Source organism: Notolepis coatsorum (assembly GCF_963971535.1).
Source record: "Notolepis coatsorum genome assembly, chromosome: 16".
Classification (NCBI taxonomy): Eukaryota; Metazoa; Chordata; class Actinopteri; order Aulopiformes; family Paralepididae; genus Notolepis; species Notolepis coatsorum.
Genome location: NC_140180.1, coordinates 74832897 through 74855173, shown reverse-complemented (window position 1 = coordinate 74855173; position 22277 = coordinate 74832897). Strand labels below are relative to the sequence as shown.

The 22277-nt window shown below is 45.3% G+C and overlaps 2 protein-coding genes across 3 annotated transcripts; both read right to left on the bottom strand.

Annotated features, from left to right (window-relative positions):
• Nucleotides 1–8884: 8884 nt before the first annotated feature.
• LOC311242844 (uncharacterized protein) lies at nucleotides 8885–21271 on the bottom strand. 2 transcript variants are annotated; one of them, XM_084331895.1, is made up of 3 exons: nucleotides 21055–21271; nucleotides 10209–10433; nucleotides 8885–9792 (listed from the first exon to the last, which is right to left on the bottom strand). In XM_084331895.1, exons 1-3 carry the CDS (start codon nucleotides 21254–21256, stop codon nucleotides 9722–9724), a joined length of 498 nt encoding a protein of 165 aa, XP_084188021.1. In that variant the 5' UTR covers nucleotides 21257–21271; the 3' UTR covers nucleotides 8885–9721. The 2 variants fall into 2 exon arrangements, with proteins under 2 accessions (XP_084188021.1, XP_084188022.1); XM_084331896.1 differs by having other exon boundaries at nucleotides 10213–10433.
• nek12 (NIMA-related kinase 12) lies at nucleotides 21260–22213 on the bottom strand (the record flags this gene model as incomplete). Its single annotated transcript, XM_084332090.1, has 1 exon — nucleotides 21260–22213. A coding segment is annotated over one exon (954 nt), but the record flags the coding sequence as incomplete, so codon positions are not given.
• Between the last annotated feature and the right edge of the window lie 64 nt (nucleotides 22214–22277).

Sequence of the window (22277 nt, the reverse complement as noted above, 5' to 3'; positions counted from 1 at the left end):
ACCCAGTTTTAGCGGCTGGGGGTGTGTCGTGGTTGGTGATAGTGTTGGGAAGCATGATTCTCTGTACATTAATGAAGCTCAATAGATTTGGTCGCTATTGGCCAAATTAGTCTTGTGTAGGGTGTGAACTTGTGAAATTGATGATTGGCTTGGGATGTGGAAGATATGTGTTTAAGGCGGACTGTGATTGTTGCCATACACACAGGTTACTGGGAAAATGGATGTCAGTGCTGTCCGGTCCGGGATGCAGCTGTCCGAAACCAGAGGAAGACGGTAACGATGTTTTCATGTGTATTTCACATCGAGAGGTGGAGAGTATACTGTTTTGACAGCATAATATAATGAGAGCCATGTGAATTTTTCAGAATTTTGAAATTTAATGATCTAGAAACCATGAAATATATAGATAAATGATTTGGAAAAGAAAGTTGTCAAAGCTCAGACCAGTAAAGAGAGTCTGAGGGATGGAAAATTATGGATTCTCAATCAATTGTTGTGGTAGAAGTGATCCCCACTGTGCCCCGGAGCGATATATTCACTACAGGATACGGAGGGGAGATTGGGGGATCCACAGTCATCAGAGAGTGGTACAAGGAAGACCGAGGACTCCATCGGTACCGTTGATCCAGGACACTGGCTAGTGTCTACCCAGCGGTTCCATGGGGAACCACAACACTGCGGAGAACCAGGAGACGCCTACCTTGGCCAACGCAGTGACCGAGTCTTGAGGCTTCAGAGGGAAACGACAGACAACCAACGAGGAGACAGGCAGCTAGGCCTCAGCAACGACTCCGGCTGTCAACAGAAGCAAGGCCTCAACTATTGACCAGGGGGTCAACAAGCGAAGGGGGGGAGCTGCTATCGCCCCTATCGACGACCAGGCGGAGGGGAGGAGACACAAACCTCTTCCACTGATCCGAGGGTCAACCAACGAAGGGGTCGAGCAGCCAGCAACGACCTCCCCATCGCTGTGAAGAAGAAAGATACTACAGCAGGGGGCTCTACCCCCTAAGAGAGGATCTCCACGAGTCAAGATGTGCTTGACAGAAGATGGGGTGTAATAAGAAAGGCAATTTGCTTTCTGAGTTGCACCCAGCAGTCGTGATATTGCACCAGCTCTGAGCAATAAAGAGGAGGCAGGGTCAAATCTAGAAAACATGACCCCCCTCCTCAAATGCTCCATTGATCTTGGTACGAGAACAAGTATTAAAGACTGCACATGATCACAAAAACTGAAATGGCTAATTTGAATTTTAGGATCTGAGTGTGACAAATCAGATATATATTTTATCCTAATATGATTTAAAATGTCTTAAGTGTTATCTAGATAGTAGTGTGTAGAGATTGATATCTATGTTTGACATATTAAGGATAGGTAAACTATCCGAGTGGGGATCTGTAGTAAATTCCCAAACATAGACTCATGATTAACTAATGTGTGGAAATATTTAGGCCTCAAAACAATAAGTCATAGATTGTCTGTGTGTGGTTAAATAGACAGATTGTGCAAATGCCCTCCTGGGGTGACAATGGCATAGTGGCAGCTGGGGTAAGACTCCTTCCCTTTAGGGGGAAGATCAAACGAAGAACAAAAGGTCACCTAGACATGTTATCTCGCTGGAGTATCCTGTCACACACACAGACACTCACATACTCACACACACACATATACATCCACACACACACACAGTGATCAAAGCGCCCATGAAGTGTTATCTGCTTACGGCCTGAGGACACAGACAGACACACATTTTCGAATACACATCCACACACACACACTCACACACACAGAGACACACACATAGCCACACACACACACTCACACACACATAGTCACACACACACACACCCACACATTCACACACACACACACACACACACACATTCACACACACACACACACACACACACACACACACACTCACACACACATACACACACACACACACACACACACACATTCACACACACACACACACACACACACACACACACACACACACACACACAGAACATCTCCAAACAAGCTAACTATTTTCTGGTATATTGTTAAAATAGTAATTTGAATAAGTAAGTTAAAATATAATTAGTGTTTGGTCATACTAAAATGTCTACAATTAGTTAATGTGTCTGTGCTATTTTCATTTAGATTCACTATGATAAATTGGTTGTTCTATATGGTATTGAAATGTATTCTATTAAGCTAACAGAATGATTAGATTTGTTTCTATATGGTATTAAAATGTATTCTATTAAGCTAACAGAAAGATTAGATTTGTTAGATATATGTTCTGAAAGTCAAACAGACTTAGTAATAAAGAAATATATCTGTGTTTAGGTAATCAATATAAACTTTGATTCATCAAAGTATTAACAAGTCAAATAATGTGTTTAAGTAAAAGATATAAGGAAATGAAAATAATGCAATGTTAAAGGTAGATGGTTAAGGCCAGCCTCTGTTTGCATTTATGTGAAAAGGGTTTGGCCTATAAGCCAAACCCCTATTTTCAAATGCCAGCTTAAGCAGTCCTGTGATTGGAGGAACTAATGTGATGATGTCATCAACTCCGAGACACGGCCTGGGCTATAATAATGGGTGTGGGATGTGGGGAGAGGACCGAAGGAACAACCAAAGAACACTCTGGAACCAACAAACCCACGAAGACCTCTCTCACCATCTCCACCATCTCACCCAAGGAGGCCAAGGCAGAACGAGAACAAAAGGACTTTTGGAGGGAAAACAGACTGCTTTGTTTTGTCAGCCAGGACAACACAAAGACCAGCAACAATTTATCTTTATATTGAAAACAGACTGCTTTGTTTTGTCAGCCAGGACAACAAAGACCAGCAACAATTTATCTTTATACTGTGATATTAGTCTGGTTGTTATCATCTTACGGCATAGTGTTTGTGATCAACAACCATAGCATCTTCTTATTGTAATTTATATACATTCTTAAACTTTGATTAAAACAACTGTTGAAATACCTTCCTCCTAAATTCCTTCTGCCTTTCGGCCTGCTCAGTCAGTTTTGAAGAGAAGTGATTCCCAGCTTTAAAGTATTGAGACACAACGCAGAAAGAAGCAGCAACCCGGTTCTGAAGCAGAGCAGAACCGAAACAGCCTGGGAATCCACTTCACTGGTTTTCACATACAGCCCGCTCCAGCTTATATTTTATATTTTCATTTGACATTACTATGTGACAGCCTGTCATCCTGGGATCGACCGTACCCTGTCCCTGCTGAGGCGGCATTTCTGGTGGGTCTCCATGAGGGAGGACACCCGTGCCTTCGTCCTTGCATGCACCGTCTGTGCTCATGGAAAGGCTTCCCACCGACCACCCGCCGGGCTCCTCCGTCCGCTCCCTGTTCCCGGTCGGCCCTGGTCGCACGTCGCCCTGGACTTTGTCACCGGTCTGCCCCCCTCACACGGTAACACAGTCATTCTCACTATCGTTGACCGTTTCTCGAAGGCCGTGCACTTTGTTGCTCTCCCCAAACTCCCCTCTGCTTCAGAGACCGCGGACCTGATGGTGCTCCACGTCTTCCACCTCCACGGGATCCCGGTGGACATCGTCTCCGACAGGGGCCCTTAATTCATCTCCCAAGTCTGGAAGGCCTTCTGTCAGGCCCTGGGGGCCACGGTCAGTCTCTTGTCCAGATACCACCCGCAGACCAACGGCCAGTCGGAGAGGGCCAACCAGGACCTGAGGTCCGCCCTCCGCTGCGTGACGACCCGGGACCCCTCCAGCTGGAGTGCTTTCCTGCCGTGGATTGAGTACACCCACAACTCTCTGTCCTCCGCGGCCACAGGTCAGTCCCCCTTCGAGTCCTCTCTGGGCTACCAACCCCCACTGTTCCCTGCACAGGAGGAGGAGATCGCTGTTCCATCGGTGCAGGACCACCTTCGCCGCTGCAGGAGGATATGGGAGGACACGAGGGCCACGCTTCTCCGCTCCACTGATCAGGTCAGATGGTTTGGCTCTCGTCTCGGGACCTGCCACTCAAATCTGTTTCCCGTAAGCTCACCCCCCGTTTTGTTGGTCCCCACAAGATTCTGTCCCTCATTAACCCCTCAGTCGTCAAACTCCAGCTTCGCTCCCATATGCGGATTCATCCCTCTTTCCATGTCTCCCAGTTAAAACCGGTGGTCTTCAGTCCCCTGTCTCCCCCAGCTCCGGAGCCTCCCCCTCCGCTGGTCATCGACGACCACCCGGCCTACATTGTCCAGTACCTGGTCGACTGGGAGGGCTAAGGCCCAGAGGAGCGCAACTCGGTCTCCCGCCAGATGGTCCTGGACCCGGACCTCATCCGGGACTTCCATCGGGCCAACCCTGACAGGCCTGGAGGGCCGCCAAGAGGCGCCCATAGAGGGAGGGGTCCTGTCATAGTCACGGCAAGAGCCTTCTTCACTCCTCCTCATCCTCCCTCCACATTCACCACACACCTTCTTCACTCCTCCTCATCCTCTCCCACATTCACAACGGAAGCCTCACATCCTTATATGGGCAAACCCTGTCAAGCTCCTCACTCAACACGGCTGCACATCATCTCCTGATTCACACGCTGCCAGGCACCTCACTCCACACAGCTGTATCTCATCCCCTGATCAGCAAGGCACTACATCTACCGGCAGATTCTGACCAGACCTCGTCGTGGTGTTATTCTAAATTACCTAGGTACAACGACTCAGCCTGAAGACCTGCTAGACCTTCTCTTGTGATTATTCCCTGCTCTAACATTGCTTCTCTTGTGCCCAGGACCTCCGCTCCAGTGAACCTTCCTGTCTGGACACCTGGAGCTGCACAAAGAGAGCCCCTGCTCTCTCTCGACACGGACCTGTGTCTTCTGCCCACAGCTGCACTGGAGTGCACCTGTCCTCATTCCCCCAGGAACATTCTAACCCTGTCTGTTGCACATTCCTTGATGTCAAACCTGTCTGCTTGGGGAACAATATAAAATACCCTAAAACGCTCCATTCTCTCTTCTCCTGTGTTCAGCTATTGGGCTCTGCCTAAATCCATTCTCATCTACTTTTCAAACACCATAACGATGAGGTGAAATAAACATTTGAAAGGTGTATTGTTCCCTGTGTGTTTTTATCATAGAGGTGTGGTTATATCTGGATTGTCTATGTTGTTCTAATGTTAATCTTAATCAAGGATGAAGACTATTTCACCGTACATGACACATCATAGCTTTTTGCTCACTGATGGGGTCCCATGTTGTGAAGTAGGTGCCCTTTTTTTCTTTTCGCCCCTGCCCTTCAAACAGCCTGAGTCCACCACTGGCGCTTATTATATGTCCTTTTATCGCGCTGTAGACAGCGTGAGCCCACGCACCTGCGTATTGTACTAAATGCCAGACAGTTGTTGGAGCAGGAGAAAAAGGCTACAGTCCAGTGTGTAATTTACGAGAGAGCACAGGTCGGTTCTTTATAAACGGGCGTTTATTATCTTGGGATCATCATCACAAGTCCTCATCCCTCTCACGCCATGATAACTATATTTATTGAATGAACACAGTACAAATGCAACGGTTACTTACAATACAAAGGCGCTTATTATATGTCCTTTTATCGCGCTATATACAGCGTGAGCCCACGCACCTCTCTGTCTGGCTTGTGCACACGACAAATACCTCCTGCACATACAGGAGACAAACGGCGTCTAACCTGACTGCATAAACGCAACGTTCAGAAAAGTGAAATGAAACGAAATCGTTTTGTCTTTAATGTAACCGCAGCCTATGGACAAGGCCTGAGTGAGAGAGAGAGAGAGAGAGAGAGAGAGAGAGAGAGAGAGAGAGAGAGAGAGAGAGAGAGAGAGAGACATCTGTGTGTGTGTGTGTGCTTGTGAGATGGAACTTGTGCATTCATGAAGGTCTACTGTTTGTGTTTGAGTAAGTGAATGCAAACAGAGTCTTTGCATGGGTGTCAAAATCTTTGGCCTACAGATGACAGATTGCGTGATGATAAGATAAACTAAACTGCTATTCTCTGCCCTGGCCCTATGTGGTGGTAAAGAACAAACTTCCCACCACAGTCAGCACAGCTCAAACCTGCCCAATCTTCCGCCGCCGACTGAAAACACTTTTTCAATCAATATCAGATTTCTTTTTTTATCTAAACTAATATGTCTATACTCGGGTTCAACACTGCTAGCCAGAGGTGTACCCCTCCTGCTGACTTGTTGTACACAATTGTAAGTCGCTTTGGATAAAAGCGTCAGGCTAAATGATTAAATGTAAATGTAAATGTAAATGAGTAAGCTACCATGTTATATTATTTTAACTATTGAAGCTAATATACTTAAAGATAATATATTATTTAACAGTGAGGACCCCCCCACTTCCACCTCCACCAACACACACACACACACACACACACACACACACACACAAATACACGCACTTTCACACACTCATTGGCGACCCAAAAAAATTGCATGTGTGTGTTCCTGTGTGTGTGCCGCCCATCGCATGTGTGTGTCACTGCATGACGAATAAAGACTTCTTCAAAGTCCAGTTATTATTATTAATATTATTATTATTATTATTAATTATTATTATTATTATTATTATTATTATTATTAATTATTATTATTATTATTATTATTATTATTATTATTATTATTATTATTATTATTATTATTATTATTATTATTATTATTATTATTATTATTATTATTATTATTATTATTATTATTATTATTATTATTATTATTATTATTATTATTATTATTATTATTATTATTATTATTATTATTATTATTATTATTATTATTATTATTATACTTTGACTTGCTTGTGGCACTGCCCTCTGCTGGCTGTAGTGGATCATTACGTGGTTACTCTGTTCCGTTTGCTCTATTCTGGTTCAGGAATCACTGAACACCCGTGGGCAGGCCTATAAAAACGTCCCTCATGGCTTTAGTTTTGTTTGTTACTTTGATTCTTTCTTTCCTTTTGATCAACAACACTCTCCAGGCACATTATCCACTCATGCGCCAGCCCAGCATTCACTCAACCAAAACCACCCCCTAACCCCCGCCCTTCTCTATCCACAAGAGAGCTGGATCCGTCTCTCCTAACTGGCCAGGATGAGAGCACTCCTCTCAGCAAAGCTCATTTAACTAACATGTACGTTTGTATATGTGTTTCACTATTAAACCTATATTAATCATGAAGATCCGTCTATGACATAATTGATGAGTCCGGTTCCACCACACTTTTCACCCCTGAACATTTTCTGTATATTTGTTGTGCACCTATTATAATCTGACACTGCTCAGATAAAATGTTTGACCTTCGACCCCACTGGATTTGCCCGACACCTCCCAGCCCTTCTCTGCATAAACTCCACTTGTTTTATATTTCTAATAAAAAAAAATTATGTTTTTAATTCCTCTTGTGTGAGCAAGCACTGTGCCACATTCCATGTATGACATACTTGGCAAAGAAAACCTTGTTCTTTGTATTTTATCTTTTTATTATTTTTTAAACAAACATGACAACACAAGATAAGATATACAAGCATTAATTAACAGTGCACATCCAATGAAGTCACCATTTAGTTAAATGTCTTATACAGGATATACCCCTAATACCTGCTATCTAATACCCTACACACATATGCTCTAGCTCGTACCCCCCCCCCCCCCTCCCGGACCCCCCATTGGATAATCCATCCATTATCACTCGCTCCTAACCAGACACTACCATTATATGCTAGCTTTTATTCTCTCCACCACTTCTAACCACATTGTCATTTTGGATTCATTGAGACCCAAAATTCTTGCTGTAGATATTTCTTGATAAATCACATCGAGATATGTAAGAATCCAGACCTTCCGGCAAATTTTTTCCGGTTGAAACCATCGTGATGCTATCAGCTTTTTAGCCACTGTGATACCAGAGAAAACCTTGTTCTGATTCTGAAGTGTCGAGCAGGGACGTGCACAGGACTTTAGAGGGGCAGGTGCTCAAAGGCTGAAAAGAGCACTACACTTGTGTGTATATGTTAACCGAGCGCGCGAGGGGGGCCCCCTTTTTATGCTTTTTGGGGGGTTTTGGTGATCAAATATTGAATATTGAACTATAATAATCAGTGCAGGAGCTCACTTATCCTTGAAAGACACTTTTATCACTGACTTAAAAGGCCCATACATCTCCATTAATGTTCAGGGGGGAGGGAATAAGTGCTTACCCTACAGACCCCAAGAAGTGCTGTATATTCTGTATTGTTTAATATAAATGCATTTTTTATTCCAATCCCGATTTGTATTTGAGATTCCCAAATCCCATCGGACTTGACTTCTTCGTGTCCCTCAGTGAGTGTAATACCAGCATTCAACTGTATGCGCCACAGCGGTTTCTATCATCATCATCATCACCACCCACGCTATGCATAAAATATATAGGTCCGTGGAGAGGCACGGTGAGGAGGCCGTGCAAACTGCAATGGAATATGGGGCATCTCTCTCTCTTTACCTAATATTTTGATTCTATCCTGACATTTTTCAGTTGGAAGGGCAGTCTATATGCGTAACGGTAAAAAAATATGTATAATAAAAAAAATAACGTTTTTTTTCTATTTTTTTTTCTTCAAAAAGGGCACTTTTTTGATGAGGCTCAAGCACCCCTTGGCCTCTATGTGTGCACGTGCCTGGTGTTGAGTGTCTATGTATAGTACAACTCTTCTACACTTCTAGTATGAGTGGCAAGTGCCATTTCTCAACAAAATGGACGACCACATTAGTTGCACACTGGAAACTGATTTATTGAAAAGCACAGAGTTTAGAACATATGTGAGAAAGAAAGTCCCGGTAGCTTACATAGCCCTAGGTGACAACGTTGAACCTTCATTAACCTATAAGAGGGGTAAGTCGTGCCCATTAGTCGAGGGAGCAATACAGTAAGTGCTGTTCTACTGCAAGGTAACATTACCTAGCTTACTGTACTGTACATATTCACATACAAGGTTCACACACGCAGGATACAGATACCGAGATGTCACACCATGTTACCTGTTACCTGTTATTGCACAATGTTGTTTTTATTGGATTCTATTATATGTTGTACCACTGTATTGCACATCGTTGCGGGCAAGACCACCCGCATTTCATTGTATACTTGTATGCCGTGACAAATAAAACTCTTGACTTGACTTGTGATATGCTGTGTGACATGGATGATCTATTATTCAGTAAACATGACTAAGCTGATCTTGATGTCGGCTAATTAAGAACGTTTTTATTTGGAAATGTCCAGTGACCCATGTAAGAATATTGCCATTGCCACCAGTACTTCGGATACTGTTTATTATGCATACTTTAGGAAAAAACATTTGTTTCTCTGTATCATTTATGTTACAATAACCATAGGTTGAGGTGCATCAAATTCAACTCCCATTTCTATCTCTCCATTCATGGTGCAAAGTCTATCTAGGCGTTTCCAGACTTTTTTTGCACTTTTCTTTTGCATTGCCAACAACAATATGAGCCCGAATATTACTTTGTGTTGTGAGGTTGAACTAGTGTTAAAATACTTTGTTGAATATATCTACCTCCATCTAGTGTTCTGAATTTTGATTAATCTAGCAATGAATTACACAGATCATGAAGGAATGACATCAAGTGCATCTCACTTGGAGGCACTTGATGGCTCATCTTGTAGTCATGTGTCATCTCTTGGTCCAGGTGGTTTGCCCCTGATGTGCGCTCAAGATGGGGCCTGCGGGTCTTTCACAAAGTGGCCTCCGCTCTCCTCAAAGCGAGATGGCCCGACGTCCTCTGCAATTATAAACAGACAATCAAACAGTGGCTGAAATATTTTGACTGTTTCCACTAAGAAATATCTTTACTGGACTATGATCTATCCAAAAGGACTAGAGGGATTTGTTTGTTTTTAAAGGTAACATTCAGCCACTGGGTGTGGTACTGGAGCACCAGCATGTTATTTATCCAATCATGGGGAAATGGGAAGTAGGGAGGGGATACATGTAAACAACATTCATTTTGGACCCACCCAAATTATTTTTATTATTCATTCATTAATCAATAACTTTTTGGGGCAAAAGCAATACTTTTATTTCGCACATTTCTAAAAATACTGTGGATGTATTATTATTTGTAAAGAATTATTACTCCTTTAAATATTATGATTATTATCATCTCTGAATCTATCCCCCACACTGCAACATTCTTACCCACAATGCATTTTTCCCTCAGTGTTTTCAGAATGATAGCCAATCCTCCAGCATCCCTGAGGTGAAACTCTTCTATCAGATCATCGCTGCCACCTTCTGTTGACAGTTGAAGAGCAACGTGGGCACTGTGGCGCAAAGTTGCTATGTCCTCGCCCTCTTCCTCCTCCTTCTCATCTTCCTCAAAGTCATCAGGATACTCTCCATGCTCTGACCCTTCACCGGTCACTGCAAGACACAGGGTCAAGATCAGCTGAGTGACATGACACAGACCGAGGGAACTACAAAAGAAGGAAGGGTCATCATGTCAGAATACCAGCTCACTGATAAGACTATCAAAACCAATTGCTTTTAGCTTGTCAATCAGAATGGAGTGATTGGCAGTGTCGAAGGCCTTTTGTAGGTCCAGCATGACCATGCCGCAGTATTTGCCCACGTCCACCTCTTATTTGATGTGGTCGTTCAAATAGAGAAGGCATGGGTCAGTGGAGTGGGATGTTCTGAAGGAAGGGTCATCACATCAGAATACTAGCATTCTATGCTCTGCTTGGTGCCTGTTCTATTGAAACTTGAAATGCAGGGAGAAGCAAAATATAAAAGCTATCTGAGGAATTATACATCAACCAACATATCAAACTAGCTAGCTTTTAACAATGATTCTGACATCCAAGGTAATAACCTGTTTAAATGACATAAACGAGGAGACGGCTGATCCCATTCAACTCAATGTAAACTGAACTGGAAGTTTCCACACATGGCACCAATGTGTGTTCATGCACTACTGTACACACCTATATTTTAGTATTATTATTTATTTAAAAATTGTCTCTCTGTCTTGTCTCTAAGCTGTCTCTCTCTCTCTGTATTATCCCCACCATGTCGTCATTGTGAAAGTCCATGTACTGTGTTTGTCCATGTACTGTGTTTGTCCGATAATGCCATGTATGTAAAGCACTTTGAGATGCCTAATGTAAGGCGTTATATAAAATAAATGTATTATTATTATTATTATTATTACACTGTGACATGTTGACCCTTCCTTCTTTTAAAGTTTCCTTGACACAGACATAGAGGAACAGATATATGTGGTTAAGATGATCAGTGACAGAACTTAAAAGGATATTTCACTTTAGTAGAACTCTAGTAGAATCAGTAGAGGAAAGTTTTGGAGTTGTATTTGGAGTGTATTTCGTGACTGTTGGGAACTAGGCTACACTGGCACACCTACTTCCAGTTAGGGCTGGGCGATATGACGATATTATATAAATATCGGGTACAGTTCATTAACGATACACTTTTTTAACGTATTGTGGATATCGTGATGTTTTGCCCAAGAGGATTGTGTCGCGTCAATCTGGTCCACACCCGTTCAAACTTTTGAACAACGCCGCCCCCACACACACTACTGCATCAAAGTTACTAATTATTATTAACAAAGGCATTCGTTTTGTGGCATTAACGTTATATAGTTACACGTTCAATAACATTCGCGTATTTACCCAAACATAGCAATGTCCAATGACGACATAGATAGCAAGCGTTACTGTTCATATCTCAGCCCGTGCGGAGTTGTGCATGCCCATTCTGCGGTCTGTTAATAACGTTTTCAATCAGACAGATGTATGGAAAGGCTTTAATTATAACATTCGTTGCAATAAAATCATTATGGCTTGTTTAGTCATGCTGCGGTGCGCTGGTAATCACTCGTCTGCCGCAGGGAGCTGTTGTTGTCGTTGAGCTCATAGATATCTATATGGTTGAGCTGAGCTCAGCTCTCGTCAAAATCAATTGCGGAAGTAAAAAACGCATAGAGCTTGCCGATTGGTGCTAAGAACAGCAGGGCGGGTTCAATCGGTGTGACGTAATTGGCAGACTCTGCCGGCTGAATGATCGAATGAATGGAAACGTTATTAACGATTGCAGAATGGGTACAATACAGTACAGCTCAATACAACAACAGTGGACTGGGGGATGAAGACCAGAAAAAGACTTTCGGCTTTTTTACATAAGGGTCCTCCATTTTCAATTCATCAAAACATTTAGAGACATACAAATATACAGTAGTTTCATAAAAATGCTAAAATGCTATTTATTGATTGATTGATTGATTTAAAACTTTATTAACATATTGCAGAATGGGTACAGTACAGCTCAATACATACAATTGTTAAGGGGATGCAGACCAGAGAAAGTCTTTCGTCTTGTTTACATCAGGGTCCCCCATTTTCAATTAATCATATTTCATATCTAAATCATATAATATCTCATTGCTAAATATATGCAATATATAATCTAATAATCCAATAATCTAAATCTAATATATAATATAAAAATGCTAAATGCATGGGTATTTTATTTAGTCTTTAATGTTAGCTTGCAAACTCAAATTGTCTTGGTAAGCCTCATAATGAATTGTTTGGGGAAAAAAAGAAAAACATCGTGATGTGTATCGTGTATCGCCGAAAGGTCAGAAAATATCGTGATATCATATTTAGGCCATATCGCCCAGCCCTACTTCCAGTGAATGATGCTAAGCTAGGGTAACGGTGCAGCTGTTCCCTAAGCCTAATGCATGCACAGAGAAGAAAAGGGTATGCTTGTCTAACTCCAGGGTAGATGGCAAATAAGTTAATTTCCCAAAAAGTTAGCGTGTTCCTTTAAAGCTTGAGATTCTCCTCTCTGCTGCAGAGTTTAGAACCTTGATCTTCAACCTTTGTTGGAGTAACTGATGGAAATTAGGGAAACCTCAGTTGCCTTTTGAGGTTAAATAAAGGTTTGAAATACAGACAATGAAATGCTCTTGTGGTAAGTGAGCCTGTGCACTTCCTGTTTCCAACACTGCCTTACCAAGAGCCTTACCAAGAGCCTTACCAAGAGCCATACCAATAGCCTTACCAAGAGCTTTACCTAGAACCTTACCAAGAGCTTTATAGAGCCTTACCTAGGCTAGAGCCTTACCTAGAGCCATACCAAGAGCCTTACCTGGAGCCATACCAAGAGCCTTACCAAGAGCCTTACCTAGAGCCTTACCTAGAGCCTTACCAAGAGCCTTACCTAGAGCCTTACCTAGAGCCTTACCTGGAGCCATACCAAGAGCCTTACCAAGAGCCTTACCAAGAGCCTTACCTGGAGCCATACCAAGAGCCTTACCAAGAGCCTTACCAAGAGCCTTACCAAGAGCCTTACCAAGAGCCTTACCTAGAGCCTTACCAAGAGCCTTACCAAGAGCCTTACCAAGAGCCTTACCAAGAGCCTTACCTAGAGCCTTACCAAGAGCCTTACCTAGAGCCTTACCTAGAGCCTTACCAAGAGCCTTACCAAGAGCCTTACCTAGAGCCTTACCAAGAGCCTTACCAAGAGCCTTACCTAGAGCCTTACCAAGAGCATTACCAAGAGCCTTACCTAGAGCCTTACCAAGAGCCTTACCTAGAGCCTTACCTAGAACCTTACCAAGAGCTTTATAGAGCCTTACCTAGAGCCTTACCAAGAGCCTTACCAAGAGCCTTACCAAGAGCCTTACCAAGAGCCTTACCTAGAGCCTTACCTAGAGCCTTACCTGGAGCCATACCAAGAGCCTTACCAAGAGCCTTACCAAGAGCCTTACCTGGAGCCATACCAAGAGCCTTACCAAGAGCCTTACCAAGAGCCTTACCTAGAGCCTTACCAAGAGCCTTACCTAGAGCCTTACCTAGAGCCTTACCAAGAGCCTTACCTAGAGCCTTACCAAGAGCCTTACCAAGAGCCTTACCTAGAGCCTTACCAAGAGCCTTACCTAGAGCCTTACCAAGAGCCTTACCAAGAGCCTTACCTAGAGCCTTACCTAGAGCCTTACCAAGAGCCTTACCTAGAGCCTTACCTAGAGCCTTACCTAGAGCCTTACCAAGAGCCTTACCTAGAGCCTTACCAAGAGCCTTACCAAGAGCCTTACCAAGAGCCTTACCAAGAGCCTTACCAAGAGCCTTACCTAGAGCCTTACCAAGAGCCTTACCTAGAGCCTTACCAAGAGCCTTACCTAGAGCCTTACCAAGAGCCTTACCAAGAGCCTTACCTAGAGCCTTACCTAGAGCCTTACCAAGAGCCTTACCAAGAGCCTTACCTAGAGCATTACCAAGAGCCTTACCAAGAGCCTTACCTAGAGCCTTACCTAGAGCCTTACCAATAGCCTTACCTAGAGCCTTACCTAGAGCCTTACCAAGAGCCTTACCTAGAGCCTTACCTAGAGCCTTACCAAGAGCCTTACCAAGAGCCTTACCAAGAGCCTTACCAAGAGCCTTACCTAGAGCCTTACCAAGAGCCTTACCAAGAGCCTTACCTGGAGCCATACCAAGAGCCTTACCAAGAGCCTTACCAAGAGCCTTACCTAGAGCCTTACCTGGAGCCTTACCAAGAGCCTTACCTAGAGAGCCATACCAAGAGCCTTACCAAGAGCCTTACCAAGAGCCTTACCTGGAGCCATACCAAGAGCCTTACCAAGAGCCTTACCAAGAGCCTTACCAAGAGCCTTACCTAGAGCCTTACCTAGAGCCTTACATAGAGCCTTACCAAGAGCCTTACCAAGAGCCTTACCAAGAGCCTTACCTAGAGCCTTACCAAGAGCCTTACCAAGAGCCTTACCAAGAGCCTTACCAAGAGCCTTACCAAGAGCCTTACCAAGAGCCTTACCTAGAGCCTTACCAAGAGCCTTACCAAGAGCCTTACCAAGAGCCTTACCTAGAGCCTTACCAAGAGCCTTACCAAGAGCCTTACCTAGAGCCTTACCAAGAGCCTTACCAAGAGCCTTACCAAGAGCCTTACCTAGAGCCTTACCAAGAGCCTTACCAAGAGCCTTACCTAGAGCCTTACCTAGAGCCTTACATAGAGCCTTACCAAGAGCCTTACCAAGAGCCTTACCAAGAGCCTTACCTAGAGCCTTACCAAGAGCATTACCTAGAGCCTTACCTAGAGCCTTACCTAGAGCCTTACATAGAGCCTTACCAAGAGCCTTACATAGAGCCTTACCAAGAGCCTTACCAAGAGCCTTACCAAGAGCCTTACCTAGAGCCTTACCAAGAGCCTTACCTGGAGCCTTACCAAGAGCCTTACCTAGAGCCTTACCTAGAGCCTTACCAAGAGCCTTACCAAGAGCCTTACCAAAGCCTTACCTAGAGCCTTACCTAGAGCCTTACCAAGAGCCTTACCAAGAGCCTTACCAAAGCCTTACCTAGAGCCTTACCTAGAGCCTTACCAAGAGCCTTACCTAGAGCCTTACCTAGAGCCTTACCAAGAGCCTTACCAAGAGCCTTACCAAGAGCCTTACCTAGAGCCTTACCAAGAGCCTTACCTAGAGCCTTACCTAGAGCCTTACCAAGAGCCTTACCAAGAGCCTTACCTAGAGCCTTACCAAGAGCCTTACCTAGAGCCTTACCAAGAGCCTTACCAAGAGCCTTACCAAGAGCCTTACCTAGAGCCTTACCAAGAGCCTTACCAAGAGCCTTACCAAGAGCCTTACCTAGAGCCTTACCAAGAGCCTTACCAAGAGCCTTACCTAGAGCCTTACCAAGAGCCTTACCAAGAGCCTTACCTAGAGCCTTACCAAGAGCCTTACCTAGAGCCTTACCAAGAGCCTTACCAAGAGCCTTACCTAGAGCCTTACATAGAGCCTTACCTAGAGCCTTACCAAGAGCCTTACCAAGAGCCTTACCAAGAGCCTTACCAAGAGCCTTACCTAGAGCCTTACCAAGAGCCTTACCTAGAGCCTTACCAAGAGCCTTACCAAGAGCTTTACCTAGAGCCTTACCAAGAGCCTTACCAAGAGCCTTACATAGAGCCTTACCAAGAGCCTTACCAAGAGCCTTACATAGAGCCTTACCAAGAGCCTTACCAAGAGCCTTACCAAGAGCCTTACCTAGAGCCTTACCTAGAGCCTTACCAATAGCCTTACCTAGAGCCTTACCAAGAGCCTTACCAAGAGCCTTACCTAGAGCCTTACCAAGAGCCTTACCTAGAGCCTTACCAAGAACCTTACCAAGAGCCTTACCTAGAGCCTTACCAAGAGCCTTACCTAGAGCCTTACCAAGAACCTTACCAAGAGCCTTACCTAGAGCCTTACCAAGAGCCTTACCTAGAGCCTTACCAAGAACCTTACCAAGAGCCTTACCTAGAGCCTTACCAAGAGCCTTACCTAGAGCCTTACCAAGAGCCTTACCAAGAGCCTTACCAAGAGCCTTACCAAGAGCCTTACCTAGAGCCTTACCTAGAGCCTTACCAAGAGCCTTACCAAGAGCCTTACCTAGAGCCTTACCAAGAGCCTTACCAAGAGCCTTACCTAGAGCCTTACCAAGAGCCTTACCTAGAGCCTTACCAAGAGCCTTACCTAGAGCCTTACCTAGAGCCTTAACAAGAGCCTTACCTAGAGCCTTACCAAGAGCCTTACCAAGAGCCTTACCTAAAGCCTTACCTAGAGCCTTACCAAGAGCCTTACCAAGAGCCTTACCTAGAGCCTTACCAAGAGCCTTACCAATAGCCTTACCTAGAGCCTTACCAAGAGCCTTACCTAGAGCCTTACCAAGAGCCTTACCAAGAGCCTTACCTAGAGCCTTACCAAGAGCCTTACCAAGAGCCTTACCAAGAGCTTACCAAGAGCCTTACCAAGAGCCTTACCAAGAGCCTTACCTAGAGCCTTACCTAGAGCCTTACCTAGAGCCTTACCAAGAGCCTTACCTAGAGCCTTACCTAGAGCCTTACCAAGAGCCTTACCTAGAGCCTTACCAAGAGCCTTACCAAGAGCCTTACCTAGAGCCTTACCAAGAGCCTTACCAAGAGCCTTACCTAGAGCCTTACCTAGAGCCTTACCAAGAGCCGTACCAAGAGCCTTACCTAGAGCCTTACCAAGAGCCTTACCAAGAGCCTTACCAAGAGCCTTACCAAGAGCCTTACCTAGAGCCTTACCTAGAGCCTTACCTAGAGCCTTACCTGGAGCCGTACCAAGAGCTTTACCAAGAGCCTTACCTAGAGCCTTACCTAGAGCCTTACCAAGAGCCTTACCAAGAGCCTTACCTGGAGCCTTACCTAGAGCCTTACCAAGAGCCGTACCAAGAGCCTTACCAAGAGCCTTACCAAGAGCCTTACCAAGAGCCTTACCTAGAGCCTTACCTAGAGCCTTACCTAGAGCCTTACCTAGAGCCTTACCAAGAGCCTTACCAAGAGCCTTACCTAGAGCCTTACCAAGAGCCTTACCTAGAGCCTTACCAAGAGCCTTACCTAGAGCCTTACCAAGAGCCTTACCAAGAGCCTTACCAAGAGCCTTACCAAGAGCCGTACCAAGAGCCTTACCAAGAGCCTTACCAAGAGCCTTACCAAGAGCCTTACCAAGAGCCTTACCAAGAGCCTTACCTAGAGCCTTACCTAGAGCCTTACCTAGAGCCTTACCAAGAGCCTTACCAAGAGCCTTACCTAGAGCCTTACCAAGAGCCTTACCTAGAGCCTTACCAAGAGCCTTACCTAGAGCCTTACCAAGAGCCTTACCAAGAGCCTTACCAAGAGCCTTACCAAGAGCCTTACCTAGAGCCTTACATAGAGCCTTACCTAGAGCCTTACCAAGAGCCTTACCAAGAGCCTTACCAAGAGCCTTACCTAGAGCCTTACCAAGAGCCTTACCAAGAGCCTTACATAGAGCCTTACCAAGAGCCTTACCTAGAGCCTTAACAAAAGAGCCTTACCTAGAGCCTTACCTAGAGCCTTACCAAGAGCCTTACCTAGAGCCTTACCAAGAGCCTTACCAAGAGCCTTACCAAGAGCCTTACCAAGAGCCTTACCTAGAGCCTTACCTAGAGCCTTACCAAGAGCCTTACCTAGAGCCTTACCTAGAGCCTTACCTGGAGCCTTACCAAGAGCCTTACCTAGAGCCTTACCAAGAGCCTTACCTAGAGCCTTACCTAGAGCCTTACCAAAAGCCTTACCTAGAGCCTTACCAAGAGCCTTACCTAGAGCCTTACCTAGAGCCTTACCTAGAGCCTTACCTAGGGTCTTACCAAAAGCCTTACCTAGAGCCTTACCAAGAGCCTTACCTAGAGCCTTACCTAGAGCCTTACCTAGAGCCTTACCTAGGGTCTTACCAAGAGCCTTACCAAGAGCCTTACCTAGAGCCTTACCTAGAGCCTTACCTAGAGCCTTACCTAGAGCCTTACCAAGAGCCTTACCAAGAGCCTTACCTAGAGCCTTACCAAGAGCCTTACCTAGAGCCTTACCAAGAGCCTTACCTAGAGCCTTACCAAGAGCCTTACCAAGAGCCTTACCAAGAGCCTTACCAAGAGCCTTACCTAGAGCCTTACATAGAGCCTTACCTAGAGCCTTACCAAGAGCCTTACCAAGAGCCTTACCAAGAGCCTTACCTAGAGCCTTACCAAGAGCCTTACCAAGAGCCTTACATAGAGCCTTACCAAGAGCCTTACCTAGAGCCTTAACAAAAGAGCCTTACCTAGAGCCTTACCTAGAGCCTTACCAAGAGCCTTACCTAGAGCCTTACCAAGAGCCTTACCAAGAGCCTTACCAAGAGCCTTACCAAGAGCCTTACCTAGAGCCTTACCTAGAGCCTTACCAAGAGCCTTACCTAGAGCCTTACCTAGAGCCTTACCTGGAGCCTTACCAAGAGCCTTACCTAGAGCCTTACCAAGAGCCTTACCTAGAGCCTTACCTAGAGCCTTACCAAAAGCCTTACCTAGAGCCTTACCAAGAGCCTTACCTAGAGCCTTACCTAGAGCCTTACCTAGAGCCTTACCTAGGGTCTTACCAAGAGCCTTACCAAGAGCCTTACCTAGAGCCTTACCTAGAGCCTTACCTGGAGCCTTACCAAGAGCCTTACCTAGAGCCTTACCAAGAGCCTTACCAAGAGCCTTACCTAGAGCCTTACCTGGAGCCTTACCAAGAGCCTTACCTAGAGCCTTACCAAGAGCCTTACCAAGAGCCTTACCTAGAGCCTTACCTAGAGCCTTACCTGGAGCCTTACCTAGAGCCTTACCAAGAGCCTTACCTAGAGCCTTACCTAGAGCCTTACCAAGAGCCTTACCAAGAGCCTTACCTGGAGCCATACCAAGAGCCTTACCAAGAGCCTTACCAAGAGCCTTACCAAGAGCCTTACCTAGAGCCTTACCTAGAGCCTTACCAAGAGCCTTACCTGGAGCCATACCAAGAGCCTTACCAAGAGCCTTACCAAGAGCCTTACCAAGAGCCTTACCTAGAGCCTTACCAAGAGCCTTACCAAGAGCCTTACCAAGAGCCTTACCAAGAGCCTTACCAAGAGCCTTACCAAGAGCCTTACCTGGAGCCATACCAAGAGCCTTACCAAGAGCCTTACCAAGAGCCTTACCAAGAGCCTTACCTAGAGCCTTACCTGGAGCCTTACCAAGAGCCTTACCAAGAGCCTTACCTAGAGCCTTACCTAGAGCCTTACCTAGAGCCTTACCAAGAGCCTTACCTAGAGCCTTACCTAGAGCCTTACCAAGAGCCTTACCTAGAGCCTTACCAAGAGCCTTACCAAGAGCCTTACCTAGAGCCTTACCAAGAGCCTTACCAAGAGCCTTACCAAGAGCCTTACCAAGAGCCTTACCTAGAGCCTTACCAAGAGCCTTACCTGGAGCCTTACCTAGAGCCTTACCAAGAGCCTTACCAAGAGCCTTACCAAGAGCCTTACCTAGAGCCTTACCAAGAGCCTTACCAAGAGCCTTACCTAGAGCCTTACCTAGAGCCTTACCAAGAGCCTTACCAAGAGCCTTACCAAGAGCCTTACCTAGAGCCTTACCTAGAGCCTTACCAAGAGCCTTACCTAGAGCCTTACCTAGAGCCTTACCTGGAGCCTTACCTAGAGCCTTACCAAGAGCCTTACCAAGAGCCTTACCAAGAGCCTTACCAAGAGCCTTACCTAGAGCCTTACCAAGAGCCTTACCTAGAGCCTTACCAAGAGCCTTACCAAGAGCCTTACCTAGAGCCTTACCAAGAGCCTTACCAAGAGCCTTACCAAGAGCCTTACCAAGAGCCTTACCTAGAGCCTTACCAAGAGCCTTACCTAGAGCCTTACCTGGAGCCTTACCAAGAGCCTTACCTAGAGCCTTACCAAGAGCCTTACCAAGAGCCTTACCAAGAGCCTTACCTAGAGCCTTACATAGAGCCTTACCTAGAGCCTTACATAGGGTCTTACCAAGAGCCTTACCAAGAGCCTTACCTAGAGCCAGGGTGCGATCCACGGGGGGAGCTAGGTCCGCTATAGCTCCCCTAGATCAGACATCAGCTCCCCTGGGGGTCTCTAAAGCTCCCCTGGGAGCTGTATCATCATCGTGTATAATAATAAACGTATGCTATTTTGGATGTATGATTAATGATTTGCGTGTAGTGGCTACTTACTGGGACATAATTCACGGCATTCTAGCCTTTTGTGGTGTTTACTACATCTCCCATGACCCTTAGCGGGGGATAACGTAGTTAAAGAGAGACAGTGAAAGTTGAATGGAAGTCTTGTTTGTGCGTAATAAACTAGCGTTTTTGCATCGGAACACGACTCCGTCTACGCTATCATTACTGCATTCCTACATTTGTGACCCTTGGACGTATTTCCAAATAGCCCAATTCGCTCTCAGGAATATTACCGCGGATGCCACCAAGTACTACTATGTGGTAGCAGCCCTTACGAATTCAACGGCAGCGAGAGTGGTGAGTTTGCTGGAAAACCCACCTACACATGACAAATATGTGACTATAAAAACACGCTCTGAGGTTTTCGGGAGCTCCCCCGAAAATTGTGATATGGTTCGCACACTGCCTAGAGCCTTACCAAGAGCCTTACCAAGAGCCTTACCTAGAGCCTTACCAAGGGTCTTACCAGTGCTCACAAGAGTTGAATGTTCCTGCTCCCTGTGCGCCTCTGTGGAAGACAAACTTTCATCATCGTCAAAGTCATCCGAGTATTCCGTTTGTTCCCCAACACTGACATCGTCTTCCTCCTCTGAATCCCTGGAGCAGGACTCCATGTCATCTTCTCTCTCTTCCTCTAAGAGGGACACATTGAGAGGACGTGAGTCCATTGTCTTGTCAATGCGCATGTGTCTTCCCTCTATAATCAAATTACAGCTCTCCTCTTTGGGTTTCTGCGCAGAAACACAGCCCTCTTCTGAAAGGTGAAAAGACTCACCATCTGGGTTTGACACGCCGAGCTCTGTTCGTCTGCACTCTACATAGTCCTGGAGACATTTTTGCACATAGGCAATGCTGAGGATAGAGGCAGCACTTGGCCTGTACTCTGGGCTGGGGCACAGCATTCTCTGGATGAGAGAGGCGATGGTATCAGAGTATGTGCTGGGCAGAGGACAGTATTCTCCTTTGATGATCTTGTAGAACAAACTTAGGAGGTTTGTGGCTGTGAACGCTGGCTGGAGAGAACATATTTCATACAGCAAGCAGCCTAGAGCCCAGATATCAGACTTGGAGCTGTATGGGACATCCTGGCAAAGTTCTGGGCTAAGGTAGTTGGGTGTCCCAACACACGTACTAGCCATGTCCAAGGTGTTGGTCAATACTTTAGAAATTCCAAAATCCCCCACCTTCAGCACTCCTCTTTTTGTTAAGAGCACGTTTGAGGTTTTGATGTCCCTGTGAAGTATTTTTGCCATGTGTATATAATTAACTGCCATAGTGACCTGTACAAACCACTCCATTACAGTCTCCTCTGAAAAATAGTCCTTGGGCTCCCTTCCTTTGACTTTGTCATCTAGTGTACCGCCATCACAGTAGTCCATTACTATGTAGATGAATCCATCGTCGGAGTTCACAAAGGCATCACTGCATGTTACTATGTGAGGATGCTTCAGTCTCCTCACAATGTCAGCCTCTCGGAGGAATGTCTCGCGTGTCCTTGTTTTCTTAAAATCGTCCGATTTTATTATTTTCACCGCATGCATGCTCTTGGATTCCACATGCCTCATCAAGAACACCTCCGCCGCGCCGCCTTTGCCCAAACACAGGACGCGCTCGTACATCTCCATTTGTCAGCTGTTAGTATTAATTTGTAAGCGAAGGAAATAAAAAGGGACCTTCGAGAACGGTAAC